At 45.4% G+C, this 15,033-nt stretch overlaps 1 protein-coding gene across 2 annotated transcripts in view; it reads left to right on the top strand.

Moving 5' to 3' along the window:
* FRMD4A (FERM domain containing 4A) overlaps window positions 1-15,033 on the top strand; it is a 263,393-nt gene that overhangs the window by 146,439 nt on the left and 101,921 nt on the right. For both annotated transcript variants that reach the window (XM_069458721.1, XM_069458720.1), the window contains exon 4: window positions 10,548-10,640. In XM_069458721.1, the coding sequence (XP_069314822.1) occupies window positions 10,548-10,640 (93 nt within the window). The remainder of the gene's footprint in view (window positions 1-10,547; window positions 10,641-15,033) is intronic.

Genomic DNA, 15,033 nt, shown 5'->3' with positions numbered 1-15,033 from the left:
CAGAGGCCTTGTGATCACGCCTGGAACGGCCACGGGATATAATTAGGGTGATGCTAGTATTATGAAATTATTAGCTAAGCTAGTTCTTATAATCAAACAGGTTCGTGTTCGGGCTGAAATGTTTATTTTTTTAAAAAAAAATTAGATCTGCATGGGCTTGTTTTCTATTAAAGTTAAACGAAAACTTCTGGAAATGAAACGTTTCTCTCCGGTGTTGGGATAACAATAACAGGAAGTGAATTGAATGATAAATTCAAAATGAAAAGAATTTGTGCAGTTTCACTGTCTAAGCTGAAATCGAATGAATACGAAAGTCAAAAATTCAGGTCACTCATCCGTTGAGAACAGTATTTGCTTGCAGTGGTCTTTTCCATTTGGCTCTGTCAAATGGTGTTTTATAACACAAAAGGGAGGAGTATCTTTACTAAAATTTCCATTTTCTTCTTAATGTACTGTTATCAAAAGAGTACAGTGAATACCTGCACAGATTCCTAGATAAAAATAAGCTGTTGTAAGCAAATGTTTCATAATTCTCTTTCCTCTGTTTGTACACGCACACACAAGCACACGCACGCATACGGTCACCCTATAAATTAGTGACATTTTGGGCTATGGTGTGTTCAGGGAGCAGGAGACAGGAGCGAAGCCACATCTTCCTCAAGAAACAAGCTCAGCCCCTGGTCCTGGGGCCTGTGGGAGAATGATCTGGAAGGCGGGGACAGCTGCCCCTGGCCAGGAGGAATCGCCACACCTGCAGGGAGGGACGAGAAAGCCCCGCTGTGACAAGTTCAGGGTTGTAGCAGAAAGGAGCCAGCATAATAATTAAAAAAAAAAACTTTTAAACAAATACACATCTAGAACAATTACTTTCTCAAATGCAGATGTCTTCTGCCCTTTCTCCTTAAACTCCTTAAATTGCTCTTCCTATTTTCTTCACTAATTAAAAGGAAACCGTAAGTTTCAATGAATCGTGTCCCCATTGTTCACGTTTCCCAAGTAAGTTCACTAAGAGACCCTGTGAGCTTTAGACAGGCCCAGTTAGACTTCCCTTTTGCATAAACAAGAATGGGGGAGTGAGCATGTTATCGCGAGCCAGAGGGGAAGAGGGATGTCTGCTGAATGTTCCAGATTGTTGCCCTGATGGCGCTCGCTGGAAGGAACCGATCCTAAGGTTAGAAAGTCACTTTTCTCCCAGGAGAGATGAGGGCACGAAAGCCACGTGTCATAGGAGGGGGTGCACACAGCAGATCCGATTGCCCCATCCAGCTAAGCCTGTATGCGCTGGGTCCGCACTGTCCTGGTTCTCTGTGCTGGCCAGGAAAGAGTGCATGTGTGTGCGTATGTGTGTGTGTCTGTGTGTGTGTGTATGTGGAGGCCAGGCCAGGAAAGAGTGCATGTGTGTGTGTGTGTGTGTGTGTACATGTGGAGGCCAGGCCAGGAAAGAGTGCATGTGTGTGCATGTATGTGCGTGTGTGTGTGTGTGTGTGTGTGTGCATGTGGAGGCCAGGCCAGGAAAGAGTGCATGTGTGTATGTGCATGTGTATGCATGTGTGTGTGTGTGTGTGTGTGTGTGTGTGTGGAGGCCAGGCCAGGAAAGAGTGCATGTGTGTGCATGTATGTCTGTGTGTGTGTGCATGTATATCTGTGTGTGTGTGTGTGTGCATGTATGCGCATGTCTGTGTGTGTGTGCATGTGGAGACCAGGCTTGAGAAGAGCATCTCACCCTGTCTAGTAGTGGAGGTGGCAGCAGGGAGGCTCTGCGGAGATGGTGATGAAGAGGATGTGAGCCACCATGGAGCTGTCTGGGGGGCGATGATGATTAGGATGTGAGCCATCCTCCTGGCACAGTCCAGAGAAAGTGCAGCTGCCTCTGCCACCTGCCCCAGAGTCTGGTGGGAGGGTCTGTCCGGCTGTGGTAGGAGTGGCGGCCAGCCAGCAGGAAGTCAGGGGAAAACAGCAGGAGCTGGTACACGGTTTCCAAAAAAGAACTGGCAGGTACACCCGGTGCACCAGAGGAAAAGGCAAGTGTGAGGGGCCCAGAGCAGATGAAGAGCCAGCACCTCCATGGAGACAGGAACACAGGGCAACAAGAGATGGTTGTGACCCCGTGCAGTCAGTCCTGGGCAGCACACATTGCTGGTGCCACTTTGGTAATCTGAATTTGTCACCTTTTCCTGGGAGCAAAGGGAAGAACAGAAGCTGCCCCTATAAAATAGTACCAGTGGGTGTCACCTGCTTGTTGTCAGTGAATTGTGTGTCTGTAACCACTGGCCTTATAGCGTGTCCCTGAGCCCACCCTCTGCGTACCACTGACGCAAGATCTTTTTAATAACCGTGTTTTCAAATTGTGCATGGGCACTGCGAGGGGGTGTGTGTGTGATGTGTATAGGTGCTACACTGTGTGCTTCATAATCAAATGTAACAGGAGTTTCATTCTTTATGACAGCCTACGGTATACCACATGCATTTGCCTATTTCCTAATGCAAACCAAACAGCATTGACACTTGAGAAGTGCTTATAAACTGTGAAATCCTGTACAAGGACAAGATATTATTACCAGCACTATTGTCCTTCCTAATGGTAGAATTTCTAATAGTAGGGTACTCCTAGATCGTATATTGTCAGTGACTCTTTCAGAACTAACTGCTGCTGGAATTGTGCGGGATCTAGATGAAACTGGATGAAAGATACATAAAGCAGGATAGAGACAGGAAATTGGTCATTTTAATTTCTCTAAGCTTCTCTCACCCCATAAGTTGCATTCATTAATAAAGTGTCTGAGTCCACAGTGCTAGACTTTATTCCCACGAATGTTAAATATTGTTAGTAATCAACAGTGTTGCAGCGTTGGTACTAGCTCCACCTTCTCTTTTTTAATTTAACGTTTTAGTTTGAAACAATTAGACTTATAGAAGAATTGCAAAAATAGTAGAGTGCCTGTATGCCTTCCACTCGGCTTCAACACCTGTCACCATCTCACAAACCGTGCCCCACTTAGCAAAACTAAGAAATTAACATTGGTACTAAACTAACTAAAAACATTGTTAACTAAACTACAGACTTCATTCAGATTTCACCAGTTTTTCCATGAATGTCTTCTTCTGTTCCAGAATTCAATGGCATTTGGCCTCCTCTTAGTTTTTCTAACTCTGTATTTATAAGAGGAGATACAGGTGGTCATCTAGAAATGATCTGAATTGTGGTGACACATGCAAACGGTGACATCTGGGCTGAATTTAAAATCTTCTGAAACAAAGTTAGAGCTTGGTATAAATTTGATCTTAAAATAATTATATGTGTTTTGCCAGAGTCGTGGCTGTCCACGGTGACTGCACGATGGAATTCCCTAGGACACTTTATAAAGTGCCAATGCCTGGGACCTATTCCCAGAAAGTCTGATTTAGTTGATCGGGGCGTGGCCTGGGCACTGAGCTCATTCAAAGCTCCCCAGTTGATTCTAATGTACGGCCAAGTTTGAAGACCCCTGTTCTAGAAAGAGGGAATGTTGAAGTTAATTTCCTTTTCTCCCTCGCTCTAGAACCAAGAAGAGAAGCTGATTCTGCGTAAACTTTGAATGTTGGGGGCCAGTAATGACACATCCCAGGGACCTGCCAAGTTATAGACCTTCTGGGTTCCCTTCTCGGTTCCGTTCCTGACAGTTTGAGAACCAACTCTGAAGTTCAGATTTAGTTTTTCTCTGTGTACAAGTAGTGTAACTGAGATTTTCATTTATCAAACATTGGCATCCATCATTTAGAGAAAGTCATTTTTATATTTTATTTTTGAAATATTTCTGTTGTTTTAATACCTGAGTTTTAATTATATTTTTTAAATTATGGGCCGGGGGTGGATGAGAACAGAGGGTCCCATCATCAAAAACTATCACTAAACAACTTTTAGACTATTCGGCAGAAATCATCCAACACATCCCAAGTTGAAGTCATGATTGTCTTAATGTAGTTACATTTTAACTTGACTCCCCTGTCATAAATTTTAAGAATTGGTTATTAAATGCTATAAATAAGTATCCGTCTTAAAAAAGAAACCCTTAAAAAAATATTTTGAAATTTGAGCGAGAAGGAGAATAAACTTGGTTAGCCATTATTGCATATTTTAAAAGCCAGGTTACAGTTAGTAAGATTTTTCACATACCGATTAAGAATACCTCTTATTTAATCACAGACGCCTTTGAAATTTGTTAAGAAGTTACAGTCACTCTCCTTCACAAAAGTTTACGTTTAAAAGTTTACAAAGATAATTTTTGCTTAAATTTTTAGAGGATTCATAGGCACCCTTAAGCCAGGATTCTAGAAAGATCCCACAAGGTAGACAATTGAGTTGAGGTTCTTCTGCCCCCCAGCATCCTGTGTCTTAATTAATTGCATTGCTTGATTGGTACTATTTGGATAGTCTGATTTACCCGAATAATTAAGGTGAAAAGTAGCCTGACTCACTGGAAATTCACCTTTAGATCCAGTGCCAGGTGCGCCGGCACGTGGGAACGTGCCCTGTCCTGCTTTGGCGTCCTGGCCTTTGCTCGAACCGTGACTAGCATTGGCCGAGGCATCTGAAAAGGGTCTAGTCGTTCAGCATTCCTGGTTACAAGCTTATCTACAATTTAAAAATAAGCAACGTAGAAAAGCAATTTTCCAATTGCAGAAGAAACAACAACGAGAAGCCGCTCTGGGAAAGTAATTTATTTAGAAATGGGTTTGGGATTTCCAGTTATTAGCTGCCGTGCGGCGAGAGAGGAGAAAGTCAATAGTTCGGCCGCGGTGCTTGGCTTGCAATATAATAGCTGCTTCTGGGGATGTGGCGTTCCGTGTCCATTACCGCCTCCAAGATGACCCGGGCCATGCTACCAGACACTACAGCAAACAACGGTGCCTCCTACTTAGTGACCAGAGCGGGCCTTGAGTGCAACTCCTTCTGTGTGGAGCTAAGATAAATAGAAAAGAATGCTGCGGTCCAAGAAGGGCTTAGCGACCCAGGCTTTCTGTTCACGTGTTCCTTCCCAGTGCAAATGACAGGAGGCAGCTGGGATTCCGGACCAGGTGACCAGAGTGAATTCCTAACATGGAGCCTATCATTTCTTTAGGACGGGAGCAACACCTATACCTGGGTGGCAGTCCTTGAACCTACAAGAATATCCATCTGTGGGACATATTGTGAAGCTGATGTCTTCATTCTCTTACCAAATACTCATTTAGCATCTGCTGGTCACCACTGGAGATACACAAATAACTGGCCTTTGACTCCTTGTCCAGTTTGGATTTGTAGTTGAAGAGGTGATTACTAAGATACGGTGTAGGATTCAGCCATGGAACAAAAAACGACTTACTTGTGCCCCCTAAATCTATTGAATTAAAAATAAATAGATTGATAAATAAAGAGAAAATTTGGAATAGCGTTCAGAGGACATAGCAGAGCAAACAGTTCTTCCATAAATAAAAAATTAAAGCCAGAACCTCAGTGGGGCTGAATGATTTAGTAATCTGGTCTTCCCAGTATACACCCTACTTGAACCTTTCTCTGCTGTGGAGGGTTCTGGTTAAATCAGTGTCCCCAGGCTGTCCTGATGAGCGCATGTACATCGGAGTCAGGGACACTAAATAGCTAAACATGCTTCCATTCCAAGAGTTCCCGACCCCACCTGCATCCAACAGCATCTGAGAGAATTTCATACTCTTGCTCTGGCTTTCTGTAGAAACTCATGCCCTATGAAATAACCTGTCTGCCATAAAAACGTCTAAAAAGCAGGCAGCGTCGTTCTCCCCCACCAGCTCTGAGGAGTGTGGGCTCAGATACACTCATCACACTCCTCCACCCTCCAGTAGCTACAAACAAAGCTGTCCCCGAGGCCATCTCCATTGAAGGTGCCAACACTTGAACTAAAAATCTATTTGTTTTAAATGTAGACTGCTAAAAGCAATCTGTTAAATAAATGCATCCAATTTCAATTGCCCGGAAGCAACTGCATATTTATTACCGACCTGACATTTTTGACCTACTACAACCATAAACCCGATGAGTGTTATCTGGCTCAGCTTTAAAGATAGTTATCAGTCCCGTAATAGCAAAAATGCTCTGTCTACTGGGGTGCCTTTTTGCATCGTTGCTGGCAAACACCCTGAAATGTGCGATCTCAAATGAAAAATCAATGAGAATCATTGGGAACCAAGCTATCGGGCATCTCTTAGTTAAACTGTGTAGAGGAAATACTCCTTTACCTCTTGGCGTTCCCTCCCACCCTAACTCGAAGGGGAAAGAGGAAAGATTTGAGGGAGGCACTATGTGTCAGGACCATGAAGTGTTAAATAGGAAAGAAAAGGCCCTTTGCACTGTGGAATCCTTGCCTCTGGTTGGGTGCAGGAAATGTGACTTCGGGTCCAACTTGATGAACAGAAAATAACATTGTAACAAGTCCTACTGCAGCCAAGCATAGGGGCCCCAGAATTATATGATAGTTTCCAGTGTTTGTTTTTTTTATTTTATTTATAAGGCTCTCTTTTTTAGTTTTTAATTTTTTTTATTTCAGCATATTACAGGGGTACAAATGTTTAGGTTGTGGATATTGCCTTTGCCCCACCTGAGTCAGAGCTTCAAGCGTGTCCATTCCCCAGACGGTGCGCACTGCACCCATTAGGTGTGAATGTACCCATCCCCTCCCCCCCCATCTGTCCGACACCCGATGAATGTTATTGCTATATATGCACTTAAGTGTTGATCAGTTAATACCAATTTGATGGTGAGTACATGTGGTGCTTGTTTTTCCATTCTTGTGATACTTCACTTAGTAGAATGGGTTCCAGCTCTATCCAGGGTAATACAAGAGGTATTAGATCACCCTTGATTTTTGTGGCTGAGTAGAATTCCATGGTATACGTATACCACATTTTATTAATCCACTCATGTATTGATGGGCACTTGGGTTGTTTCCACATCTTTGCAATTGTGAATTGTGCTGCTATAAATATTCTAGTGCAGATGTCTTTTTTATAGAATGTCTTTTGTTCCTTTGGGTAGATGCCCAATGTGCTTTTTACTCCATCTTTTAGCACAAATAGTGGGTAGTTATCATAAGGGACCTTGGGTGAATTGCCTGTCCCTTCAGTCTGTCCCTTCAGTGAGAGACTTTTACAAGCTCAGAACATGGAAAGAGCCAACTTCCTGCCCCCGGCCCCAAGCCCCGAGGATGCAAGGGCTCCAGCTGCAGGAAAGTCCTCCCCGTTGGCCATCAGAGCCAGGCCAGCAGGTGCGTCCCGCCACCCTCGCAGAATTGGGGAGGAAGAGTTCAGCAGGGGAGATGGAGAAAGGAAAGTCATTTGTCCTCAGAGGCCGACTATTCCATTTAGGGGCGATTCCGGCCTCCTCATTTCTCTTTGCTTCCTCGTCATTTTTTTTTTTTTTTCCTTTCTGATCATTTAGTTGATAAATGCTAAACCAATTATCTGGCTGGGAACAAAAGAGTTTCCAGTTAAATCCATTGCTTAAGAAGTCATTCATTTAAAAAATTTAATGTGAGGAATGCAGTTACGGAGAGAGGGAATGCACCTATGTCTTCTGTTAACGTGGATGAAGAATTGATAGACCCACGGAGTGGGATCCAAGTGACACCTGTCTCTGGCTCTTCTTGCAACATGTCCCACCTTGCAGTTCTTCCTGTGTGAGTGACAGCCTGGAGATCCAAGTCTAATCCCCAGCAGGCTGTGTGGCCAGTAACATGGTGCCGGAAAAAAATGACTGTGCTTTTGTGCTGTTCTAGTCTGTGAGTGATTGAGAGATTTCTCTTGTGAGGGTAACGTAAAGGTGCTTCCCACCAGGCCATTTATCAAGAAATATTGTAAAGGCACAGGATGAATATTTAACTCTCCCTGGTCGTGGGCTGGATTGCTCTTGTGGGTGATCCATCATTCAGTCGATGAACAAACCCTTCTTTTGAGCCCCTCACCTTTGCTAGGCACTGTGCTAGATTCTTGGGGATAATTTTTTTAAATGGTGAAAACTTACAATTTAGTTGAGAGACAGGTCATATTTTTAAAATACTAACTCATTGTCTGAGCTTACACCAAATGCCTTGTAGACAACACAAACCGGGAGTTCTGGAGAAGTTTGAAGGAAACCCCAGACTTACGCAGTCAAGGAACAAAAGTCGGGCTTGGACTCAGCCTTGAACAGTGGCTGCGTGTTCAGATAAAGAGGGTGGAGAAAGAATTCTCTGATTCAGTGAGCAGAGCCGTGGTGTAGAGCATGCATGTGGCGTTTCTACAAGAGCCTGAGCCCAAAGAGAGGACGCTGAGACTCTGGGGGCGTTTTCAGAGCCAGGAAGGGAGTGGCTGCAGCTTCTGATAATTTGTCTAACACCTTGCCGTTGATCGACCTGCACACTTTTACCTTATGAGGTAGATCTCCTGACATCTTCCAGGTGTAAAAAGTCAGTTGGGGACAATGATTGCGTCCACAGAGTAAGTTCTGTACACTGGGAAGTGCAGAAACAGAGGGGGCCCGGGGTGGTGGGTCTGCTCATTTTACTTGCAAATACCATCTTCCTTTTATTTGTTACTCTTCTTGTATTCAGAGCAAGGTAATAAAAACATTAAGTTAATGGAAATCTTTTTTTTCTGGCTGGAGATTCTTAGAAGGAGGAAAAAGAGGCCAGAATTGTTTCGACAGACACCCCCATGAGGCAGATCCAAACATCCCCAGCCTCGTGGCCACAGGCGTGGGCTTCCCTGGGAGGGATTTATTTTCTTGCGAGAAAGGTGCATTTTGAGTAAAGTCTCAAAAAGGGGGTGGAAGCCTCTGATGTGTTTTCTCTCTTTGCTTTGTTGGAAGCAAGCATGGGCTTGGGGGAGCAAACACTTTTAGATAATGATGCAGACAGATTTTATTTCTTATTACCCACAGAACAGGTGGCAGCCGTTTGCACATGTGTGTGCATGATAAACACGGGTGTCACATAGCATCAGCCGCCTGGGGAAATGTAGTGAGGTCCACTGGGTCTGTTCAGTGTGAGTTTGCTCAGTAAAGTGATAATGGGACTCTGCCTTCCAGGATATGGACTGAGATTGGTAGGAGAGGAGTGGATTCCTCTGCTCACAATTGGTCCGTAGCTCTGCCTCACACTTCCAAGACCAGCCTCCAGCTCTCTCTCTGGGTTCACCCTTTTCCTCGCTACCTCAGGGCCTTTGCACGTGCTGGCCGCTCTGCCTGGAAAGTGGTTCCCCTTTCTCTTCGCCAAGTTAACTCCTGCTCTTTCTTCAAATCTCAGCTCAAACACCAGGGAGTGTTTCTTGGACCCCCAGACTAGATCAGCCCCTTGTATGTCCTCCTAACTCGTCCTAATGCCATTAGCAATTATGTCATTCGTTGTGGACATGGTTGTTGAGTGTCTGTCTCCTGACGAGAATATAAGCTCCAGGGGAGTGGAGATTGTGTGCATGTTGCCGGCTGCCCATCCCCAGATGCTGTAGAGAGAAGGCAGCCAGGGAATGTGTAGGAAGGAAAGGAGAGGGAGGGAGGGAGAGAGGGAGGGAAGAAATTTAGCACGGACTCCATTCGTATATCATCACATACCTCTATGGTTCACCTTTTAAAATGGTGCTAATGAGGTGTAATTGACATACAATAAACCACATACATGAAAGTGTGCAATTTGATAAATTTGGACATACATCCACATCCATGAAGCCGTCACCGCAATCAAGGCAGTGAATATATCCATCACTCCCAGGATGTTTCTTCTTGTACCCCTCAGCCACCCCCCAGGCAACGACTGATCTGCCTTCTATCGCTGTAATTAGTGTGCATTTTCTGGAGTTTTACATAAATGGAATCTTACAGTCTGTACTTGGCTTTTTTTAATCTGTCTTCTTTTACCTAGCACAATTATTTTGCAATTCATCATGTTGCTGTATACACAAGGGCTGTCTGGAAACTATCCAGCCATCCATGTTGAATATGACAAGAATGGTGACCTGGCTGGATACTTCCTGGACAGCCTTCGTGCTTAATCTATCAGTAGTACGTTCTCTGATCACTGCTTAGTATTCCATGGTCTGGATGTAACACAGTGGCTCTGTCCATTCTGCTGTTGATAAACATTTGGGTTGTTTCCAGCTGGGGGCTGTGACCGTATCTGTGAAATGTACATAAAGTATCCATGAACATTTGTGCAGAAGTCTTTGTGGGGACAGGTGCATTCGTTTTTCCTGGGTGTAGAACGGCTGGGTCACGTGGTAGATGGAAGTGTAATTATTTGAGATACTCCTTACAGTTTAATTTTCATTATGGTGCAGGTCTCAACCACGGGACTTTCTGATGCCTCTTCTTCCCCCTCAGGTGACTCAGGTGACGCAGTGTCTCCTGCTGATGCAGTATTCCCTAGATAATTCCTTTAGGGTCTTCAAATCCCGAAAAGCTAATAGTGAGGGGCGAAGGTCTGCAATTACCTGCAATCCAGCACGTTCCGTTCCACATACACCCTCATCCTAAAAAGCCTCTGCAAAATCCGAAGCCCTAACCAATTCGTCTTTATTTTCCTCAGGGGACACTTAAACTGGCTTCAACTAGATCGAAGAGTTTTGGAACATGACTTCCCTAAAAAGTCAGGACCCGTGGTTTTATACTTCTGTGTCAGGTATGTACACCTGGTATCTGCATTTTTGCTTTTGTTCGGTGTCAGAAAAGTCGGGGAGGGCAGAGAGATTCAAGGGGAAGGCAGGACAGGTTTGTCTTGGATCATTGCCAAGGAGAAAGGTCATTGTATAGGTGTGTTCCTCGTAGGTACAGATGCAGGGTGTGAGTGTGTAAGGCACGTTGGTTTGTGTGCATCAATAAACACGTGTTTGTGCATTTGCATTATGATGCTTGTGTGGAATGAACATAGAAACCCATTTTTTTTTTTTTGCTTTTTTTTTTTTTGGAGAGGGTGTCATATATCTCGAGCTAAACTGAATACAGTGGTCGGTTGAGGACCAGGGTCATTTTCAACCATACACCATTGTTTAGGGCCATAAGGCAAGTTCTCCACATTTGAGAACAATGACCAGGCAAGCTTACGAAATAGGTCAAGAAAAAAATATAAGGACAATATACCTACACACCCAAGGAAGTCTGTGTGTCGTGTGTGTGTGTGTGTGTGTGTGTGTGTACATGTGTGTGTGTGTCTTTTTATAGGCACAAGTTTGTGCTCATAATGATATGTACATTGTCTGGACTGTTCCTTCAATTGTGTCTTCTTCAGCCAAGTGTCCCTGTAGCTCTGATCATCTGTACTGTTTGTAGGAAAATAAACAGAGATTAGATTTGTCTGGGTTTCACAAACAATAAACTGAAGTGAGCAGGAGAAAAAGAAGAAAGAGAGGAGATGCCAGGAAGCTTTATCTGGAGGGAGATTGTGCCGCGGAGTCCCTGGGCCTGATTCTCCGTGTCGTCCCTGGCTGATTGAGACAGCAGCTGCTATTTCCTGCCACTCACAATAACAATGATGGCACAGAGCTAAAATGAGGTGCCTGCTACCCACAACTTGCTCTATTTCAGCTGGAGTGTCCCAGTTAAGATCTTAGAGCTGTTGCCGTTCTAAACGCCAGAGATTTTGGCTGCAGAAACTCACAGCTTATTGTTCTCATTATTATAGTAATGCTCTTTTTTTTTTTTTTTTTTTTTGCTACCAAAAGTCAGCATTTCAAATGTGACATTTGTGTTCATTATGAAATGAAATCACTGGGCCATTTAATTAACACTTGCTGTAAATACTCAGTGCCTCCCGGGAGCAAGGCGGTGGATGTGCGCCGGGAGAGGAGGAGCCGGGGCAGCCGAGCCGGAGACCCGGTTGATGCTGTCTGGCTGGGCTGTCGCCACCCGGCTAGACAGGGCTCTGTCTGTCACAGTCGGAGGCTTCCACGAGTCAGAGAAGGGGAGGACACTCCCCCCACACCCAGGCAAAGCCTCTTGAATATTTAATAGGCTCAAACATGTAATACAGGGGCCAGGGCACAGTGGCTCACGCTTATAATCCTAGCGCTCTGGGATGCCGAGGCAGGAGGATCCCTTGAGGTCAGGAGTTCGAGACCAGCCTGAGCAAGAGTGAGAGCTGGTGTCTACAAAAAATAGAAAAAATTAGCCAGGCGTGGTGGCGTGCACCTGCAGTCCCAGCTACTCAGGTGGCTGAGGTGGGAGGATCGCTTTGAGCCAGGAGTTTGAGGTTGCTGTGAGCTGTGATGATGCCACTGCACTCTAGCCAGGGCGACAGAGCGAGACCTTGTCTTAAAAAATAAACCAAAAACATGCAAGCAGGAAGTACATACTTACTCCTACCACACACAGTCTGATAAGACGTTCCCAGGCCTGGATCATCTGCGCTGGCTTGAGTGCAATGTTGCTCCGATCTAGAGTCAAGGAACCCTCTTAGCTACGGTTGCCCTCAGTCTAAAGCGTTGCTCCTTTTAACTCATAAAAGACACCCTAGTATTTAGCCCTGCTAAATCTGCCGAAAAGCCTGTTTAGAACATAGGTTTTATTGTTACTCAGTTGCGGTGAGGCCAGCAGGTCAGGAGAGGACTGCCATGGAAAAGATAGTTTGTTACAGTTTGGAAGAGGAGGAGGCAGGCCACGCCACGCCACGCCACGACACACCACACCATGCCACACCATGCCACGCCACGCCACGCAGGACGACACAGGGAGGAGCCAGAGGGAGTGGGGGCGAGTGTGGACAGGGGCCTTTACTGTGGTTTCCGTGGGAAGGCGAGGCCGGGTGAGCAGACTTAGGGTTGGCTAGTCTGAATGATTCCAGCCTGCTCTGGGGCACAGGGCTGTCCCTAGTTGTCTGGTACGTGTCCCTGGGGTGATTGGAGCAGGGGAATAGTGGCCCTGGGTGTGAGAGCCCCTAGAGGTGTGGGGAGAGGTGGGCTAGTGAGTGTGTCACTCGTGAAAGTCGTGCTCACTGGGGAGCGGTTTGCCGTCTCCAGGAATTGGCCAACCCTGGCCGGACAGTCCCTCCAAGGACGGCAGGGCCCCTGATGTCACAGCATCATGGAGACACGGTTCATACAGAACCAGACTTGGAATCGTCCATGCGGACCCTCTGACTCTAAGAGCATTCTTCTCCCTGGGCTTTCCCAGAGACCTGGAATGTTCTTTGTGAACCGAGGAAACCCTCCCTGCCCCGCACTGATGGTTAAGGAAATGCAACATCGCCACCTACTGGCAGAGAGGAGGACTTCTGGCAAGGCTCAGGAACATCAGAAAAACAACTGAATTTTTGAAAAAGAAAAGAAAATCTTGACTCTGACTCCAACCATCAACGCTCCCCGTCTCCCTGGACCCCCGGGGTGAGCTGTACCTCTCTCCCCGTGCGGATGGAGGTGTCTGAGGTCTCTTTCTCTCCAGGCGTTTCTGACTCGGTGGTTCCCTGGTGCAGCTGGAAATTCACGATGAGCCTAAACATCCGAGTGTAACAGACAATAATAGGACAGGCCCGGAACTCACAGGGTTTCTAGCCTGTCATCTCGGTGAGAAGAGTGAACAGGAAACTACTTTCCAATTCCGTGTAAAGGATGAGATTTTTTTTTTTCCTTCATCTCAAAAGAAGCTTGCTATTTCCTGGCCCTGCTCTGCCTCTGTTCGGGCCAGACCCAGACGACGTAGTCCAGTGGAAATGAATGCTGTCCCCAAAGATGTGTCATTTGCCGCCTCATTTCGGTTTTCCATTATGAGAGAGTTGGAAAGAAAAGAGAAGCGTTCTGTTTTCTTAATACGCGATGCAGGGGAAAATTGGGATGGGGGGGAGGGGAGGGATGTAGAATGTCTTCACTCCTTTATTCTCCAGAACGAAAGCAAATGAAATAAAGATGGACGGTATTGCTTTTAAAATTAAGTTATTTCAGACCCTGCAGATTTAGATTCAAAATTATTATTAGAGTACTGAGGTTGCTGTCAACTTCAGGAGGCTTCTGCTAATGTTCTGATATTAGGGTTACCCTCCCCCCCTCCCTTCCCCTGTGTTTTCTTTCTTTCCTTCCTTCCACTTATTTTGTTATTCTGACTACCCTTTGCCAAAGGCCCCTTCTAAAGGATATGGATTAGCTTTAAAAAATTAAATCAAGTTTCATTTATTTTGCTTTGAGATGTAACAGTTGCTTCTGCCTTTCAGTTTTCTGTTATTAAAGAACTGGCAGTTGTACGACTTTACCTCTGAGGCCGTGGCGGAGGTGTATGGAGGCCTCCGTGCCCTAAACGACTTGCTCTAAAAGCAGGAGGCGTGTGCTTGCTTGGGGGTGCAGGGGGCGTGGAAGGTGACCCACTAGTTCATTCATTCCCGGGCTTTGCAAGTGTGAGGGCCACTTTGTAATCCCTTGCAAATTATAGACCCTGACATGATGGAAATTGTACTGATAATATCTGTGGACTGAGAAAACCTACTGATGTCTGAGATTACTCTGGATTCACCAACACATTTAAATGAGCAAATACTGTATTAAACACAACAGCCTCTGGATCCATTTGAAAAGTGATAGAAGACATTATTTATTTAGTCTGTAGACTAAAGGTAGCAAACCGGTAGGCCGTGGGCTTGGCCTAACCTGTAGACATGTTCTGTTTGCCTTGGGCAATGTTGGTTGGTTGTTTTTGCTGTTGTTGTTGTAATTTGAATTAGTTTCCCATATCTCAAAGCCAATGGACTTCTCAGGTGGTGAACCACTGGCCTAGTCCCACTGTCTTCTTTTACAGTCTAGAAAACAGAAGCCCAGCGAGATCATGTGACTTGCCCTAAGTCACACAGAGAAGGTTCTAGATCACTGGTCTTTAATTCTCTCCCCAGGAGTCTTGCGGTCAGATTGTAGTGCTGTTCTAGATCATAGTGCTCGTTTCTGCCCGTTTCACCTTCTGCCTCCTCTTGGTACACTCAGTTTCCAAGATCCGGGTACCCAGTACCCTCCGAGTCCAGTCTCAGGGTTGCCACCGCCCAGAACCTTCTTCTCCTCTAAAAAGCTGCATCTCAACCACCCTCCACCCCCTGTTTCACTCCT

This window comes from Eulemur rufifrons, chromosome 25 (assembly GCF_041146395.1).
Source record: "Eulemur rufifrons isolate Redbay chromosome 25, OSU_ERuf_1, whole genome shotgun sequence".
Taxonomy (NCBI): Eukaryota; Metazoa; Chordata; class Mammalia; order Primates; family Lemuridae; genus Eulemur; species Eulemur rufifrons.
This window is presented reverse-complemented; position numbering and strand designations above follow the sequence as displayed.